Source organism: Myotis lucifugus, unplaced genomic scaffold (assembly GCF_000147115.1).
Source record: "Myotis lucifugus unplaced genomic scaffold, Myoluc2.0 scaffold_206, whole genome shotgun sequence".
Lineage (NCBI taxonomy): Eukaryota > Metazoa > Chordata > Mammalia > Chiroptera > Vespertilionidae > Myotis > Myotis lucifugus.
Window position 1 is genome coordinate 2,122,656 of NW_005871254.1, and position 19,524 is coordinate 2,142,179.

At 56.3% G+C, this 19,524-nt stretch overlaps 1 protein-coding gene across 1 annotated transcript in view; it reads right to left on the minus strand.

Moving 5' to 3' along the window:
- Positions 1–11,362: 11,362 nt before the first annotated feature.
- Positions 11,363–19,524, minus strand: part of WDFY4 (WDFY family member 4) — a 234,469-nt gene continuing 226,307 nt past the window's right edge. Inside the window, 5 exon segments of the mRNA XM_023761289.1 lie at positions 11,363–11,429; positions 11,937–12,048; positions 14,380–14,464; positions 16,836–17,018; positions 18,833–19,012. Coding sequence (XP_023617057.1) covers positions 11,363–11,429; positions 11,937–12,048; positions 14,380–14,464; positions 16,836–17,018; positions 18,833–19,012 — 627 coding nt within the window.

The following is a 19,524-nucleotide window of genomic DNA, read 5'->3' on the forward strand; positions in this document are numbered from 1 at the left end:
CTCCAGAGAGCAGGGTGCTGGGCCCTCGTCAGCCTCCCCTGGGGCCTGCAGGCGGAGGACAGAGGCCACCCGGAAGTGAGATGGCCACAGGCCCTGTAACAGCAGACTCGCAGAGGGAAGCCGTTCCTCCCCGCATCTCCCCAGGGACCCCTCCAGTGTGCCGTGAGGACACAGGCTGCGGGAAGGGAGAAGAGCTGCTGCGGGAAGGGTGACCTGGTAAGCCGAGGGGGTGGCAGGAGAACAATACACTGCAGAGGCCAATCTTTTCCCTAAAGATTCCTAAAATCCTGGGATTCTCCTCACTCCCAGCCCCACGGTGGGGAGCGTGGTGGCCTAGTTACTTCTGGCTTTGCTTTGCCGTCTTGACCTGGATAGGTTGGGAATTTGTGCAAGTCTCTGTCCATGTGGTGTATTCCAGGTAATAAAGAGGGGAGTAGAGAGGGGACCTGCTGATTTACACCTCCTGTCGGGCCTGACGACCTCTGACCAGAGAGAATGGTCGTCGCTAGGGCATCGCCGGGTGGGGTCTTCCTGAGTTAGCAGGTGGTGACACAGTCATGGTGCCCTCCTCAGGCCTCTCCCACCGCCTTCCCACTCCGGCCAGCACTGGACAGCAGCTCTGCTCGTGGTGGCTGACAGCCCGGTGGCCGTCCCTGAGGACTTGAGGACCTCTCTTGCTTCCGCCCATCCTTCTTCACCGGGACCCTCTGCCCTTCTCCTCCCAGCCAGTCCCTTCTGCCTCTCCTCCACATTCCCACACATTCTCCTCCTAACCCAAGCTCATTCTTTCTCTTCTCACATATTCGCTGTCCCTTTATTCCATTTGCAAGTAAAGTGATGATTTGCGCATGTGCCAAACGTGGGCTATGAACCGAGCAAGCACACCGAGCCTTCTCTCTGGCTCAGATGCCGGGCTCGGGGTCAGAGTCTGGCATCATTGCTCTCAGTTAGGTTTATTTGCTGCTGTTCTGGCTCTTCTTGCTCAGTGACATGAGCAATGGCATTTAGTCAGAACATCTGACCCAAACCCTGGCCTGCCTCATCGTTGCTGTGTGTCTGTGAGAAGCCCGTTGGGCTCTGGCCTGCAGCCCTCATGTGCAGCTCGGCCGGGCCAAGACCCAGCCACCTTCACGTGGAGCAGGTCCGCCTGGGGCCTGGAGGGAGATGGTGCGCTCCTGCCCTCAGCCCAGGACACCAACCTTGGAAGACTGCAGGGGAGGGGCAGGCCTGTGAGGGCTCCCAGAGGGCGGCCCGAGGGAGGAGCCGCCCACCGGCCCAGGAGCCCAGTCCCAGGCTGGCTCTGCCCAGAGCTGGTGCTCAGCGTCTCTGGCGATGAACCATCTGCTGGGTTTGCTCGGCCCTGTGAGCACGTGCAGGCAGGCCTGGCGCACAGCCTTCCCCGAGCCCTGCAGGCCCTGCCATCCTCTCACACCGCCTGCAGGCAGCGCTTGGGGAGCGCGGCAACTAAAGGGCGGCTTTTTCTCCTGGGGACACTGAGTCCCATGAGGGCAGGCCCTGTCTGCCTTGTCACCCGCTGCTCCTACAGCCTGTCGCAGAGCCTGGCGCCCACCCGCTCCTCAGTATTTAGAAAGAGAATGAAAGTGAACAAGGGCTGGGAAGGTGCTTTGAAAACTAAAGAAACCCACAACCCATGTGGAGGGGATTTTTTCCTACAGATTCTGTTCCTCCCTGGAGGCCTCCAAGCCCTCTGCCCCAGCCTGCACTCTCCAAGCTGCCACACTCAGCAAAAGGCACTGCTGGCATCATCCTGCTGGCCACCCCGCCAGCCCCACCAGCCACCAGCCTGGAATAGCGTCCCTGGCCGTGGCAAGGCCACAGTGCTGGCAGCACCCTCTTGCAGTGGTCTGGCTGACAGGAATCAGGTGCCCACCCCTTTGCGGGCCTGCAGAGGCTCCTCTTAGTGGGACGAGGAGGAGTGGCCCTGGACGCTGCACCGGAGCCGGCCTAGGCCTGGCTCATGTCTCAGAACTCGCCAGCCACCGTAGTCAGGACCGCAGTAAGGGCTCAGGTCTGCGGGACAAGCCTCAGCCTCCTAGGAAGACCCCCGGGCTCAGCGCCTGGACGGGTCCAGGCCACGGTGTGGGGGCTGAGACCATATTTCATTTCCCAGGTGAACTCCCAGCTCTGGCATAAGGTAGTGAGAGTAGCTTCTGCGTGTAAGTGGCTTGCACTTTACAAAGGGTGTCCCTGGTGTATTATTTTCTCTCTCAAATGCAACACATTTTTTCAGTGCTCCCTCGGAGGAAGGGCTAGGGGTTGGTCTAATCTCCACCCACTCCAGTCCTTCCCGGCTACTTAACAAAACCAGGGTGTCTCCACCACCTCCCTGAACCCCAGCCCGCCCATCCCTCTCATGTGTCCAGTCTGTGTCAGTTGCCTTCCACCCCAGAGACGCACGAACCTGCCTGCGCCTCTACGCTCAGCCTGGCTCAGTGCTCCTCTGAGTAGCTCAGTGGATTCTGCTGCTCACAAAATGGCATCTTGCAGCTGAGAGAAATGGAACTTCTAGCCACAGAAGAGCCCAATGGACAAACATAAAATGCACTGCTCTGTACCCCGTCATCTGAGCTATCGTGTGCCATCTGCAGTATCCCCACTGGAATGCATGTTTATTTGCTTTTATATTTAATTTTGTCAAATTGTGGCACAATATACATGACATAAGTGTGCCATCTTAACCATTTTCCCGCCTACGGGTCAGTGACATGAGACTCAGGCACAGTGCTGTGCACCTGTCAGCACCACCTCCCCAACTTTTCCATCTTCCCGAACTGAAGCTGCTCGCTACACACTAGCCCCCAGCCCATCCCCCGACCCCCTAGAAACCACCGTTTTACTTTTTGTGCCTCTGAATTTGACTTCTCTAGGTGCATCCTGTGAGTGGGATCTATGGTGTTTGTCCCTTGGTGACCAGCTTATCTCAGCATCATGTCCCCAAGGTCTACCCGTGCTGTGGCCGATGTCAGGACCACCTTCCTTTTGAGGCCGAGTAATACCGTGCTGATGGGATCCCGGCTTTGCTTATCCAGGCACTGGGTTGTTTTGACCTTGTGCCAGTGCTGCTTTGAATGTGTTGTACAAATATCTGATCACCAGATGCGTTTGCAGAGTTTTCTTGTCATTGCCCAGCGAGGGCCGCACACAGAGGACTCAGTCAATGCGTGTTGCTGCCGATTGCCGCTTCCCCTCCCCGAACGCGGCCCGTCTGCTGGGGGAAGATGCCGTTAGAAGTCAGGATCTCCGTGAGGGACTTTTAGAAGTTGTGATAATTAAATGAATGATAACAGGATATAATTTAGCACTAAACTAGGTATCGAAGTTGTAGTTAAGGACATTCTACTCATTTAACTCGACGGTTTGGGGAGAGGGGAAGTGTCTTGAATGAGAACTGAGAACAGTTGCACGCTTTGGTGTGCGGAGCCATGTTTGCTGAGCACCATTTGAGATCCGTGCCTGATTTCTGTCCTCACAGGACCACTGGGACTGATGAGAATGGACAGGCTCACAGGCATGAGGGTGACCAGCACCCGCCGGCCTCTGGCCAGGCCTCGTCCAGCAGAGTCTCCATCCCAGGGATCGATGGTCTAAACTTACCCATTAGAACAGCTCAGCTGGGTGCTCTGTGTCTGCTCTTTAAGAGGAACCCTAAGTGTGTGAGGATGGACGGGCTGGGGAGGGTCAGGGCAGGCGGGGAGAGGCCAAAGCTGTCTGAGCTACTGGAGCAAGGCACGGGGTGATGTCCTTCATTTGTGTGAGTCTTAAAGCATTCCCCAGCCACTTTCTTGCTGTTCCCAACTTCTTAACCTCTTCAATTTCTGGTTTTCTCATTTATGAAATAGAAATGTTTTTCTTGAGACGTTTGTAAGGCTTAAAGAAGCCAATAGAGTAAAGGGAAGCCCATGGAGTAAAGGGAAGCCCATGGAGTAAAGGGAACCCCATGGAGTAAAGGGAACCCCATAGAGTAAAGGGAAGCCCATGGAGTGAAGGGAACCCCATAGAGTAAAGGGAATCCCATAGAGTAAAGGGAAGCCCATAGAGTGAAGGGAAGCCCATAGAGTGAAGGGAACCCCATAGAGTAAAGGGAACCCCATGGAGTGAAGGGAAGCCAATAGAGTAAAGGGAACCCCATGGAGTAAAGGGAACCCCATGGAGTGAAGGGCTCCCGACTCCTGAGTGTGCCAGTTTCTCGGGATTGCTCAGTGACCTTGCGCAATGCCGGGACTTCCCAGCCAGCCCTCCATGCCCCTGCCGGGCTCTCCAGGTGGCCCCAGTTGTCAGTCTGCAAGCCGCTGCCATCCATGATGTCCTTGAAGACCTTTTGTGAGAATGAGACAAACTTGCACAGAAAGGTGCGGTGCCAAGGCAGGTGGACGGAAGGTGCTGAGTCTACGGTGGCCGCTCCCCCGGGTGGCGGTGACTGAGTGACAGAGGCTTCCCTTTGCTCCATGCGCCCTGATGGCTGCAGGGCGCTGGCGGGGCTGCGGTGGGAGTGGGAGGCCTCTGCTCAAGCGGTGCTAATTGCGCCGGGAGAGCGGCTCAGCAGAGTGGAAAATAGTCCTCATACATCTAGCTGAAGACGGTAATGACCTTTTAAATAACAGAAGCGATTTTATTTCAATACCTCAATTACTCTGAACTCTCAAATGTCAAAGTGCTCGGCACTTTCAGAATAGCTTAATATAGACATTTACAGCACTTAGACACAGCTAGTTTCTTATCTAACCTAATTATGTGTTGTACAGGAAATGGCGAGGCGCACCATCTGTGTTATTTTTCACAGTGATCCCCGCACGGCCCTGGGCTCGGCCTGGAGGCTGGCAGCTGGCATTTCTCCCGGCGGAGGATGCGCTGTTCTGGGCGGAGGAAGAGGGGGTCCCTACCGGGGTCTGGCCTCAGCCAGATGGGGAACGGAGGTGTGGTGTGGGCCTCCCAGTTTGGTCCATGTCCACAGCACTACCCCAGACTCCAGGGACCACTCCTGCACGTATGAGAGGCCAGGGCCACCGGGACCGGGAGAACGGCCAAGAGTGGGTCAGTGTGTGCTGTGGCAGGGGCAGCGCCTGCCTCCCAGGGCTGAGCAGGACATGGCGGCGTTGGGCCGGGATCACCGGGCTGGGCCAGACCGGCACCTTCTGCTGCTATTTTTCAGAGGCTTCCCTCCCCTCCCCATGTCTGCACCCCAAAGACCCTGGGGCTCCCGATGCTCCTCCCCTCATTTCTGCTCTGACCCTCCCCTGCTTTCACCATCACTGCCCCCAGCAAGTGGCCCTGCAGCTGCTCAGGACCTGCCCTCGCTCACCCTGGCGCTGGCATTCGCTCTCTAACACCCACATGCTGCTCCCTCGCTTGCCTCAGCTCCCAGGGGCCACCTCGCTGGGGAAGCCGTCCTGGCCCCTGTCCCATCACACATTCCTCCTCATACCTTCTTGCCTCTTCCTGCTTTTCTTTTCTTTCTCCCAGAGCAGTGCCTGACTCACTAGTGTTTTGTACTTTTCTTATGTATCTAGTGCTCACCTCCCAGGTAGGATGAAGCTCCTGGCAGGCAGGTTTTTGTTTATTAGTCACTACTCCATCCAGTGCCTTGCCCAGGGCTGGCCATGCAGCTGTCTCTCAGGGAGCAGTGCTCCGTGCCTGGTGAATGGGTACGGGGTGGGCGGCCAGGAAAATGGCCCAGCTCCGTGCTGAGAGGTCCATGGAGGTCGGGCTCTGGCTGGCTGGCAAGCAGGCTCTGAACGGCACTTGCCGGCTGTGCCAGGAGCCCGGCCAAGGGACAGCATTTAACCCTGCGACTGGATTGGATGATCATCAACAGTGTACACACGGGGAAGTCGCTCAGGGGGGCCTGGGCAGAGCTGGGAGGTGAATGTCGCCTGTTCTTCTCAGTGTTTCCGCAGCAGCAACTGCAGCGACACTGCCATCGGGAGCAGGTCCAGTGTGCAGCATTCCCAGGCCCTGCTCCCTGCAGGCCCTGTCTCCAAGAGGGAGCCCGACCCAGGCTTACCTTCTCCAGCTCCCGCTTTCTCAGTCCCAAGCCGAGCACCTGCTGCCCCAGGCGGCAGCACATGGCAGGCGGCCCTCCAGCCCTCCCTCCCACAACCCTGCCCTCCACGCTGTTTGTTATGGTCTTGGCAAGACATCGACAAAACACCTGTATAGGACTTTTGAGGCCTTCTTTCAGTTCCTCAGTGATTGATTGATTGATTGATTCATTCATTCATTCATTCATTCATCCAGCCTTTATGGAGTTCCGTGTGGAACCAGCCCCTCTGGGCAGCACAGAAAGAGATACAGGAACAGGACCTTGACTCTGACCTTGAGGTCCTCACAGATGCTCAGCGGCTGGCTGGGAAATGGGAAATTTCAATGCAGAGTGCTGGACTGGATGTTAACAATCCTGAACAGCAGGTTCTATGACCCGCGTTGCAGGAGAAGACGGAGAGCCGAGAGCATGAACCAGCTGCTGCAAGTCACCTGCTCGCCAGAGCAAGTCAGGCCTTGAGCCCAGAGGTCTGCCTCCAGGCGGGGATGACAGCCTTGTGCCTCTTCCTCTTGGGGAGCAGGAGAAGGCACTCCTTGTGGGGGGGGGTTGGAAGTTGGGCCCTCCAAGTGTGGGTGGACATACCAGGGCCTCTCTGGCCCTCTGCTCCCAGGCAGAACACAGCGCCTGCCCCAGGACCTTGGCTAAGGACAGTGCCTCCAAAAATGTGGCCCAGAGAACCCCAGGACCGTGAGTGAAGATATAATTTCTCACAGAGGAGAGAGGAGAAAAGAGAATGAAATTCATTATTCCTTTACTGGGCCTGTTGTGAGAAACCGCATTAATAATAATAATGATAATAAATGATTAGTGTTTTCTAAGCCCTTGCTCTGTCCTAGGAACTGTGCACACATTATCTCATTTAATCTTCACAATGACCAGTAACTGTTACTCCACGTTTACAAAACAACGGCGAGAAGCCGCAGTGCCCGCTGCCGGGTGACGAGGGCAGGGCTGCCGGGCCTGGCCACGCTGGGGCACCGGCCACTCTGTCTTTGCAGAGCGGTTGGTTTCTTTATGACGATGCATTTCCGACCACTGGCACTGAAGGGGCTTGGACAGAAATGTCTGAGTCAACCAGTTTGGGGCAGAAAAAGATCTCAGAGCAGGACCAGGATGCAGCGTTCTCTTTGCTTTCAGAGAGCAGGGTGGAGTGGGGGGGGAGAGACAATTCGAGGGACACTGGGTACTAGGGCGCTGTGAAGGCGCTGTAGCCCTAGAGTGAAATGGAAGCCACACACTCATGAACATGCACACACACACACACACACACACACCCCAGATCTCAGCCTGTCATGTGTACCCAGAACTTACTAAAGCAAAGCTGATTTGGGTTTAGAGAGATTTGATTTTATGTAAAACAAATTTCATCAGGATTTTCATATGAAGAGTCTATTTCTCCCCAAATGTACCCTGCTTGGCTGCATGCTAATGTGGTCACATCCAATCTCGAGTTCTCTGCCCCTGGCTGCTGGCCGCAGTTGCCGTCCTGAGTGGCTTCCAGGGCCTGGGCTTCTGTCCCCCGAGCTCAGAGCACAGAGAGAGGCCGGGTGAGCATTGCAGGAAGCGTGAGCGGAAGGAGCGCAGGTCTGAATGAGGAGAGCTGAGCCATCCCCGGTGGGAGCACTGTCTGTGGCATGGCTGGTGGCGGCGTGGGGTCAGCCATCCAGGGGTGGGGCTAGGGTGGAGGCTGGCCCGTAGTTACTCAGAAGTTATGAGGGGGAGCTCAGCCGGGAGAGAGCTGGACCCTCTGCTGAGCTCGTGAAAGTGAGTGAAATGAGGGGTCCCTGGCCCCTCACAAGCCACCTGCCCTAAGACTGCAGGGTGGGCAGCAGTGGGCTCCTGTCACCGTCTGCTCCAGAGTATCTCCAAGGGGGGCCCCTGGAGTGGACAGTGGCATTGCCTGGGAGACCCTCCGCGTGCAGACTGTGGCTTCTGCCCCAGCCCAGGGACCAGGTTCCCTGGGACCAGGGGTCTGACCTGGACTTGCATCCTGGATGTTCCCAAAGCAATGCCATCCCTGGGCCCAGGCAGGGGGCTTCCCGGGCACAGGCAGCGTCTTTCTGGGTCCCAGGGTCTGCCCAGGGCCTGGGTCAGCCAGGAGAACGGATGGGTGTTATGGTGAAAGAGTGCATCGTGTCGGAGTAGGCAGCTTGTCATTGCGTCGCACCCCCCCCCCCATAAATAACCAGATGTGATTTCAGTCTCCTGCAAGCCAGCAGGCAGACACTGGGATCGGTTTTATAGAAACAGAAACTGGGGCTGTTGTTGGCAGGCGGTGGGGATGCTGGGGATGGGGCTCCCGTTGCTGGCCCGGCCCTGCTCATGTCCATGACGCTCACTGCACCTCCCTGTCCTCGCACGCACTCTCTGGGTACTGGGCTGCTCTGGGTCTCCTCGTCCATCCCTACTGGACATGGGATTCCGGCAGCCTGGACCCCCAGGGCCCCGGACCTCAGCCCAGGGAGCCGGAGCTCCTGGCCTCTGCCTGGCTGTGCTGCCGGGGGCCGTGCTGTGAGCCTGCTCTCTCCCTCCCCTGCCCAGCCCTCAGGCCACTGCCCTGGGCTTCTCTCCATCACTGACAGCCACCAGGGGCCAGTCGCAGCTGCCTAGCCCCTGAATACTGAGGCCAGCGGGACCCACTGGCCCTCAGCTGCCACGAATCTTTAGACTCTGGACCGACACCTGGGGCTCCTCCGTGCCCCAGCCCAGGCCCCCCTGCAGGTCTGCCCACAGACTGTTCTAACCCTGCGGAGCCCGGGTGACCAGGTCTGCAGTGAAGGCCCCGGGTGCCCGCCCCTTGGGACCTGTGTGCAGAGCAGCTTCGCTCCTCCAGGCTCCCGGCTCCGTGGGTGGCATTGACCAGTTCCCCCCCAGGCTGCGGGCATCATCCTCACTGCAGCCTGGTCCCACCAGGACATCCCACCAGTTTCCTCGAGTCTCTTCCCACCTTCCTCACTCCATTTTGCTTTACCCGCCTGTGGAAGGGCCGCTGCCCAGACCCGCCACCACTCGGAGTTATTCCTTCCTCCCAGAACCACCACCTCTGCACGTCCGCCGCCGCGTCTCATCCATTCACTCAGAGACTAAGCCACGCTCTGGAGCACCTCCCGCGAGCCGAGCACTGGGAAGGAGCCAGGGGGTGGACGGTCCAGCTCTACCCCTCACTCCCCTCACCGTGCCCATCACCGCCTCCAGCCCTCAGCCTAGAGCAACCGCCGGCGCCTTGCCCTGTCTTGACCCATTGGCTCGCCCTGCCTCCAGCCCTGAGCCCTGGGTCTCTGCCAGTGCTGCCCTCTTCCTAAATGCCCTGCTTTCCATCACAGCGAGGCCATGCCCTGCCCGCCCGCCAGCTCTTGCTCTAGGGCCACCTCCTCCAGCCAGTGCCAGGGACCGAGTTGTCCACTGAACGGTCCCTCTGATCGCCAGTATCGCAGATTTGACCCTGTTTGGAGATGGCATCTGTGAGGAGGTAAGTAAGTTAAATTGGCATCATTAGGGCGGGACCCAATCTAGCCTGACTGGTGTCCTCATACAAAGGAGAAATGTAGACAGTTACAAGGGAAAGACCGTGTGAGGACACGGAAAAGACAGCCATCTACAGCCAAGGAGGGACAAAGACACTGCTGACACCATCACCTCAGCCGCCTGGCCTCCAGAGCTACGAGAGCTGGTGTCATCTCCCAGGCGGGGATCTCACCTTCCCCAGGGCGTGAATGTCTCCCCTACAGCTCTTCCCCTCAAGTCACCCTTGTTTGCAGCAAGACCCGACGCTGCTCCCCCCCCCCCCACACCATGATATTGGGAAGCCAAGGCCAGTGCTCGGAAAGGCTTGTTGAGTGAAATGCCCAAGAGAGCCTCTGGGCCAGCGCACCGTCCACGTGGGCCAGCGCTGTGGCTCGCGTTTGGAGCATGACAGCAGCCAGCCTTGGGTTTACGACCCTGGTTCTGGGCCTTCCCGGGGAGGGGTGCTCTCTGCTCCTCAGTTTGGGGCCGTCCGGTGCAGCCTAGACAGACGAGGAGGCTGAAAGGCGTGTGAGCTAACCGCGCCTGCAGACAGTGCGGGGCGGCCGATCCTCGGCCGGGTCAGCCCTCTCCTCCGAGGGGCAGTGCCCTGACCCGGAGCTGTGTCTCCTCCACCACCTTCTCTTTGCAGGTACTTCCAGGTTTACAGACAGGTCGGTTTTCTAACCGCCCTCGTCACTGTTCTGGACGTAGCTATGCACCACTTCTACTTCCTCATTTATCTCTAAATTGACTCACTGCCCCTGGAGCCATCAGACACCAGGCCCCTTTCCTGCCACCCCAGGCCTGAGCTAGATTGGCGGGGTCTCGGGCTGTGCGCAGGTTATAGGAACCTGGGAGGGGAGATGGCGCTAAGGAGCTCGGCGCCCTCGTCCCTGTGCACCGCCTGAGCTGGGCGTCCTCGAGGGGCAGGTGCGTGTCCCTCAGGAGTTCTGAAGGCTGCTGGGAGCGGACAATCGCATGAGGGGAGGCCCTCCAAGCCCAATGACAGCCCACGGTGACCCAGCACAAAGGGACTGGAACTCCTCGGAGGGCCCTGTGCTCAGTGGAGAGCAGGGGTCACCTGGCATCCAAGTTTTCCCAGGAGCAGCTCCAGCTCTAATTGCCATGTGGACCGTGGCCCTTGGCCTCCACAGAAGGACAGGCCCTGGGAAGAGCCTGCCACGCCAGGGCGTGGCCGGGACCCCCACTGCTGGGAGTGCAGAGCCGAGCGGGCAGGCCTAGGCGGGCTGGCCCTGCAGGCGGACTGCCCTGTGCCTGCACTGGGCAGCCTCAGGTCCGAGGCCTGTGCCTCAGCCACAGAAGCCTCTTGAGTGAGGCCCCTCACTCCCCGCGAGGCCCGGCAGGGCAGGCAAGACCACTGGAGGGGCTGACAAAGGAGGCAGGAGGGCGGCTTCCTAAGGAGAGAGATGCAAAGGCTGCCTGGAGAGGGTGGCGACGTCACACTCAGGAGCGCTTACACTCAGAAAATAGTCATTTTAATAAAATAAAGACAATACAGTATTTCCCACTAGTTTTCAGTAAGCAACCCCATTTTTTTCAGTGCAACAAGCTCTTTGAAAGGTGATCCTATGTGATTGGTGAGCAGGTGTGTCAGGGTCCCGGCTGCCAGCATGCTGTTCACAGGAGCCCCGAGCTCCTACCCGTCTGTAAAAGCCCACGATGGTGCAGGGCAAGGCCGAGGTCCCGGGACCCGAGGAGAGGGGAGGCGTCCAGGCACAGCTTCATTCCTGCAGCTGCCACGGCTGCTGCGCCCAGGCCGCCGCCATCTCTTCCTTCCTACCCCTCTGCCGACCAGCAAAATATTCTCCCCTTCTCATCACCTACCAGGAGCTTGGGCTGGTTTCTTGGGAAGAGAAAGAAGAGACAGACGTGTGAGAGGAAGCTTATCCCAGCCGCAGCCAGGAAATGGCCAGCATGGAGGTTGCAGTCCCGCACCGCGAGCCTGCCCCTGCCTCCGGCTTCCCCAGGTGCTTCCGGTGCTGAGATGCAGCGGGGCCCTGTGGCCTCTGACATGTGGCTATTCTGCATTGGGTCACAGCCCTCCCGGCATTAATAGGATAAACACTGCAATCGGCAGTGGCCTCAGGAAAAGGCCCTCTTTAGGATAAAATCACAAAGCAATTTACTTTCACCTTTTGGATTTCTTTGTGGATTCATGGGTATTCCATGAGAGTGAGCAGGGACATGTATGTGCTAAAATACATTTCCTGGGGCCCCGCATGGCCACCTGACCTGAGTCCTGTGCTCGGTGGGCCCTCCACAGTGAGGCTGCCTGAGGCAGGCCCAGACTTTCCCCGGGGTGGCCACAGCGCCCTCTGCTGGAGGCCTTCAGAAGCCAAGCTGTGGTTACCTGGACATGGCCAGAGCCGTCACTGCAGGGCTGGTCTTGCTGGGCTTCCCTGTCAAAGCAACACTGATGTCCAGCTCTCTGCACAGGGCAAGATTCTTCTCACACCTGTGACCTGTGGGGAGCGTGCGAGAGCCAGTTAGCAAGCCCAAGTGGCTTCACACACATGCACGTGTGCACCCACACGAGGGACACACACACACACACACACACACACACATATTTATATTTGTGGTCAGCAACTTGCTAAATTGAGGGGAAAATATATTTAATCTTGGCCTGTGCTGTTGCAAAAAGGGCCGTCCCAATTTAATTTGCCGGCTGTGACAGTTACATGTGCTGACGTGCCGCGTATCCGTGGTGGACCAAATTGGATTTGTGTATTATTGCTTTCTAAATTGCATGCCTAGTTCAGCAAAATTGTTCATCAGTGTTTACTGGCTTTATGCTTAATAAGATGCCCCACAATACCTTGCTGCCAGGATGTAATGCAGCCCTTAATTGCCTAGTAAAAATAAATTATATAAAGTTGGCTTTATCAACTTATCTAAATCCTCTCACACCACAACCAATAATTAAATGCTGAGAATGTTTTTTCAAAAAATATAACTCAATGATTGTTACTTCGCTCATTTTAATGACCGCATTTGGGGGCAGACAGTAATTCCTTCAGTGCGGAGGCGAGATGGAGAGACCTCAGCTGCGTCTGCCCCTGTGAAGCCACTTGGCTGGCGTCTGGGCGGGAATGAGGCAGCTGCCCGCTGCCCCAGGTGGCTGCTGGGTGTGCAGGCAGCCTGTGCACCAGGACACGCGTGTGCATGTGTGCTGCGGACAAGCCTGAGCAGCCAGCTGCCCCGAGCACTTTTACATTCCAGACTGAGTCCAACTCTCTGAGGGGCTCAACTGGCAGGTCCTGCTGCAACTGACAAGTAAACGGATTCCAGAAGGAAGTTAGAGAACATGCGCACAGGTGCCGTGCCCTCGTGTCGTGTCTTCAAGGCTTTCCTCCTGCCCCTGTGGCACCTGAGGACACGGGACACGTATGCACACATGCATGCGTCATGCCCAATCCTGGCCTCTTTCTGACAAATAGTTTGGAGCAATATCATGAGCACCCGACCTGCACTGGCTGGGGCTGGTGAGTCTGCACCTGCATCTGCTAGCGCTAAGCGGGGCTCAGCGTGGAGGATAAGGCCGGTGCCTGTGCTCATGGCAGAGAAGACAGGCTGGCGGTGGGGACCGTGGCTCCCTGGCATTAGCTGTGATGGAGGTTGCCCGGCAGTGGTCACATCTGCCCTGGTGGCAGGAGTGAGAAGGAAGTGGCCATGTGCTTCTGGGTGACTTTGGGTGAGTTACTGGACCTCTCTGTGCCTCAGTTTCCTCCTTTCTTGCCGCTGTCATGGAGACGGCTACTGCACAGGGCTGCCACGAGGACTGAGAATGCACGGACCGTGTGCCCCGTGCAGCTGCTCGCGTCCGCTCTCCCTCAGGCGCGGCAATGACGCCGTGGTGGCAGCAGGGGGACACATTTTCTACCCCAACCCCAAGAGGCTCTGCTCCGAGCAGCGGTTCTCATCCTGGGGTGCGTGCCAAGAGCCACCTGGGCACTTGACAGACACAAAATCCTAACAGCCCCAACCTTTTCCTGGGGGCTGGGCTGGGCACAGGACCTGGCTCTGCATTTAATAAACGCCCTGGGCGATGCCAATGCCGATGATCCTCACAGCTGGTTTGAGGAACTCCTGTGGGGAGCTGGGTGGGGTGAACCTGGATGAACAGGGCTGGCTGCGGCCTATGACCTTCCTCTCCCTGGAATACAGCGTGACCCCTCCTTGCTCCTGCCTGGAGCCTGGCTCTCCAGCTGGACCAGGCCCTGGCTGGGGAGTTGGACATTGCGGAGCCATCCAGGTAGCTGGAGAAAGAGTCAAGCGCTGCAAGGTGTGGCCCTTCCAGATGCTCAGGAGGCCCCGACAACCCCCCTCCCCTCCCCGTTCACACAGCCAAGCCACGCGCCAGAGCTCAGGGTCCCTGCAGGCTGAGGCCAAGGCCGCCACTTGGCAGAGCTTCTCCAAGCTGTTGCCCACCCCACAGCCTCCGGCAGGAAACTGTGCTCCTGCCTCCCCAGCACCTCGCAGGTCTGGAGAGACCCAGTGGCTTCCCTGGGCTCCATGACAGCTGCAAGAAAGGAGGACAGGCTCAGCAGCCAGTTTGTAACCAAGTTACTTAGCTAATGCCCTCTCACCCCTGAACAACAGACATCTCCATGACAGCTGCAAGAAGGAGGAAACTGAGGCACAGAGAGGTCCAGTAACTCGCCCAGTCACCCAGAAGCGCATGACCACTTCCTTCTCACTCAGCTGCAGCCCTGGGGCTGAGGAGGGGGCAGGAGAGGGGGGCTGAGCCAGCAAAGGCGCCTTGCTGGCTGCACCCCTGGCGGGGCACTCACCTTTCGGGCTGGTGGGCGGAGCCGAGGGCTCCTCCGGTGTCACCTGCCCAGGAACAGACCCCTTCATGTCCTCGGTCTTCCAAATCTGCCAAAAGGAAAAATCGCTATGGGTGGGGGAAGTGGTCCTTCTGCAGGCTCAGGGCCCATCCCATTCCGTCACAGCAGGAAGCGGGGGCCCTCCGGGGAGGGGGAGGCAGGGTGCCTTGTTGCTGCCGATGTTCATGAATTCTTGGGGAAAAGGTTGCATAGGCTCCAGCTTCCCTGTGCAAAGTGTTAGCCAAGCTGCAGTTCGGATGGTTCCCTCTCCACCCCTGTGTGTTCATAGTGCATCTCCCTCACCCCTGACCCGCAAGGACAAGGCTCAGCAGCCAGTTTATAACCAAGTAACTTAGTTAATGCCCTCTTGTCCCTCTGCCACCCCACTGGGGCCCCCTTCACCACTCAGCAGCTGGGCCTCCATCCTCTGACCCTGGTCCGAGCCATGCTGTCAGTACCCTCAGGCTGACCACACAGGGCTTGCACTTGCCGAGTCTGGACTTTTGTCACCAAAGGCCAAGGACTAGCCTCCACTTCCATGCTTAGATGCTTCTGTGAGCTCTGGGCTATGCAGGAGCTCAGTTCCCAAGCTGAGCGATGGGCGGCGGGGGGTGGGGGGGTGGGGGGGGATGAAGAAATGCACCTGATGCTCAGCCAGCCCGCTCCTCTGGCCGACCATGTGGACCATGTGCCACCGAGCCCGGACCTGTGGCCTCCTCACCCTGCAGCCAGCTCCGGACACCCTGCTCTCTGCAAAGACCCTGCGCCCCTCAGCACAGATGGGACCTGTAAGGGGACTCCTCAGCCTCATCTTTCCTGTCCGGGCAGCTGGCCCCCACCTGTGTGGCCTCCTCCCGACCCTCTGACTCTCCCTTGTCCTTGGAAATCAGTTGAAACGCCACCTCCTCTGATGGAAATAAATGGACTCTCCTCTCAGAATATCCACCATGTTAGCCGTTCTGCTTCCTGAAGCATCATCTCCATGATGATTCTGAGACTGAGTGTAGAGGCCTCTGAGGGCAAGACTAAAAGAGCGAGCTTTCCTAAATGCTTACAGAATTCAATGGGCATTTTCTTGAATACCTTGTAGTATTCAATTAACATTTCCTTTCATAAATGTAGAATTTAATTGACAGTTTTTTAAATGTGCCTCTTAATTGTTTTTTATCTTTACTCATTCCTTTATCCTTCCTGTCAGTCACAGAAAAATCACCTGTATTTTGTTTATCCCATCCTGTTCTTTCCACCTCAATGTTTCTCTCTCCTTCCCTTCTTGGTTTCTTGATGCTCCCCCTCTCCGCGGCCCCCCTCAGAGGATCCACAGCACATTTCTTTTTTTTTTTTTTTTTTTTTTTTTTTTTTTTTTAATATTTTTTTTTTTATTTTTTACAGAGAGGAAGGGAGAGAGATAGAGAGTTAGAAACATCGATGAGAGAGAAACATCGATCAGCTGCCTCCAGCACACCCCCTACTGGGGATGCGCCCGCAACCCAGGTACATGCCCTTGACCGGAATCGAACCTGGGACCTTTCAGTCCGCAGGCTGACGCTCTATCCACTGAGCCAAACCGGTTTCGGCCACAGCACATTTCAATGATCCCAATGATAGCACAAACCACATGAGTATATTTTCTGCTTGTCCCCTCTTCTGGAATATGAGTATCTGAGGACAATGACCTGTTTATCATCACTGTCTGTGTGCCCTATATAAAGTGACTGGCACAGAGCCAGAGTTCAATGACTGTTACATGGATGGTTGGGTGGATGTATGTATGTATGTATGGATGGATGGATAGATGAGTAGTTGGACAAACCATTGGGTAGCTGAATAGATTCATAGATATATGGATGAAAGGGTAGATGGGAGGATAGCTATATGGATGGAAAGAAGGAAGGAAGGAAGGAAGGAAGGAAGGAAGGAAGGAAGGAAGGAAGGAAGGAAGGAAGGAAGGAAGGGGAGAGATAAATAGTTGGGTAGATGGGTGGATCTTTTATTGGATGGATGGATAGATGGGTGGATGAATGGATGGATAGATAGATGGGTAGGTAGAGATATAAATAGTTGGATGGGTAGATGAATGGGCAAGTGGGTGAATAGATTAATGAATGGTACAAATATCTCTTTTTAGCACTGGGCTATGTTCTTATGCATTTGGCCATTCAACTTTCATACTTTGTGATAAATGTTTATTTCATTATGTGAGGGTATGTCTGTATAAATTGTACACACATATTGGAAAGAGCCTTGTCTTTGCCTTGTCTAGGAGGTGGCCCTAGAGCAAGAGCCTTGTCACTTGCTACAGGGACCTGGTCTGGAATGGTCTCATGCAGCCTGCAGGTTCAGACCGTTGGAGGAAGGGAGCAGAATAAAGATGAACACATTCTTGTACCGCGCCCTCCTCCCACCCCAGACACACCTACCCGGACCATGCCGTCGCGACTTCCAGTGATGATGGCGTGGCTTGCGTCCCATGCTGGCCCCTCCACTGTGCAGCAGCAGGTTATGGCTCCTTCTGGGCCCCAGGCTGTGGTGATGCTGGCCAGGGGCTGTCCGTTGACATTCCACAGGGACAGATGGGCTCCAGCACAGGAGACAACGATGCCCTGCACAGGGAGACCTGGCTTCACTCCAAGCGGGGTCACTGCCTGCCCCCCAGCCTCCTGCTCAGCCACTTGCTCAGGCTCTCAGTCTGTGCACCAAGCACTCTCAACCTGCCATCTTCTGAAGACTAAGCAGGTGCTCCCAGACCTCCTGAGACACCCCTTCTTCTCGCTGACTTGGGTCTGCACTGCGTTCTCGCGCAGCTGTGAGGTCCCAGCTTCTTACACCTCTGCTTGCTTGGACACTGCTTCCCCTGCACAAGCTGGGGGCTTGCCCTTTAGACTCCTCACAGCTCTCTCCCTGGCAGTATACTGATGAGAAGGGGTGTACACAGAGCCTGCACCTGGCCGGCCACCCCTGTCCCTAAGAAGTTTTGGACATTACGGGGTAGAGGGCAGAGTACAGAGGCTCAAATGGCTACATGTGGCTCATAAGATTGAACAACGTCCCTCTGGAGGGAATGTCTGAGGAGGAATTTTCCCGCTGCATCTTCTAAATGTTTATATCCAGAGTGTTTGCCCCTCAAGTCCTTGTCTAGTTTTGTGTCCAGTGGATTAGTGGCCACGGTCACAGGGATGAGTACTGCCAGGCCTTTGAACCTTGCATTACCGACAGAAGGGAGGTCAGGAGCTCTGTGTCCTCCCCCACCTCCCGAGCTGGGCTCCCCCATGTCCCTGCCTGAGGCCAGAGACCATGGCTGCCCAGCATTGAGCACTGGGACCAGCAGGTACTTAGTAAACTAGGTTGGCTCCTGGACAAGTTGAGTTCAACAAGTTGTTGTCCCGATATAAGTCTTCTCTGAGGTCTGGGGACATCATTCATTCTAGGCTTTACATTCTTGCAGATCAGAGTTTGGTGCCTTCCTGATACACCTACTCATTCATCTGTTCACCTTCCATTTTTCCATCCACCATCCACTCACTAGTTCACCCAAATATCCAGCCACCCACATACCTATGTATCCATCTAACTATCCCTCTGCCATCCATCTACCCATGCATCCCTCAATCTGCCCATCCATCCATCCATCCATCCATCAAACCATCCATCCATCCACCTTTCTATCCATCATTCTCCATCGATCTACTCATCTATCCACCCTCCATCTGCCCACATAACATTCATTTTGGATTCAAGTCCACCCGGGCACCATTTTCAGCCAAAGTTGGCAGTAGGAAGCCCTTCCATCATCTCCTCTCCTCCCATGCTCCCCTTTCCTGCTGTGCCCCTGTCCGGGAGCCCTGGGGTTTTCTACGAGCTGATGTGGGCCTCAGCATCCTCAGATAAGTCTATGCCCCATGATGGGGATTCTAGCCTGGGAGAAACTCCACACTGAGATTTCTCTCTCTCTCTCTCTCTCTCTCTCTCTCTCTCTCTCTCTCTCACACACACACACACACACTTTCCCCATAGGCAGCCAGCATGGAGAGACAACAGCACTTCCTGCCATGGAGACCAGAGGCACCTGCTGAGTCACCACTGATTTGCAGGCAACAAGCTGAATTAGTAAGTTCAGCAGTCTCCTCACCAAAGCCAACCTCTTGCCACACTCCATGGTCCCCCTGCCAGAACAGAGACCTCCCACTGCCCCTGCTATCCCAAGGGAGAAGAGAAGGAAGCACAGAATGAAACCTAGACCCCGTGCTGCACATGCTAATGGCTCCATCCTGTCTGTGTAGAGAATGCTCCGCACATCTGGAGCACTATCAACTTCCGGGTGCTCAGCCCCTGGGTTTCTCGAGGGCACCACTTACCATGCAAACAGCCGGGCTCACAGACATGTCAAGGACACAGATGTTGAGAAAGGGGGCCTCACCGAGATGTCGCTGATGGCCACGGCAGATATGGCCTCCTGGTGGGCGGGCAGGCGGGCCACGTGGGTGAGGTAGTCCAGGTCCCACAGGATGCAGGTGCAGTCCTGGGAGCCGCTCACCAGGATGCTGAAGGTGGCTGATGCTGCCAGGCAGGTGACAGCCTGGGTGTGTCCGTACAAGGCCTGGGACAAGAGACAGGACCACAGGTTAGGGGCGGGACCAGCAATCCAGCTGCTTGGTGAGATGCTCTACCCTTCCTTTTACTGTCTGGCCCCACATGAGGGAACAGAGGTGGAGTGATTCAGTGATTCCAGAGCCTGCGGGGTATGTGAGTGTGTGGGTGTGTGTGAATGTGTGTGAGTGTGAAAGTGTGTGTGTGAACGTGTGTGAGTATATTAGTGTGTGTGGCTATGTTTGTGTACGAGAGTGTGTGAGGGTGACAGTGTGTGTGGCTATGTGCATGTATGAGAGCATGTGACGGTGAGAGTGTGTGTGTGTCTGATTATGTGAGTATATGTGAGTGTGTGTGTGTGTGTCTGAGTATGTGTGTGTATGTGAGAATGTATGAGTGTGAGTGAGGGTGTGTGTAACTATGTGTGTGAATATCAGAGTGTGTGACTCTGAGAGTGTGTGTATGTGTATGTTATGTGTGTGACTCTAAGAGTGTGTGTATGAGTGTGTATGTATGTGTGTG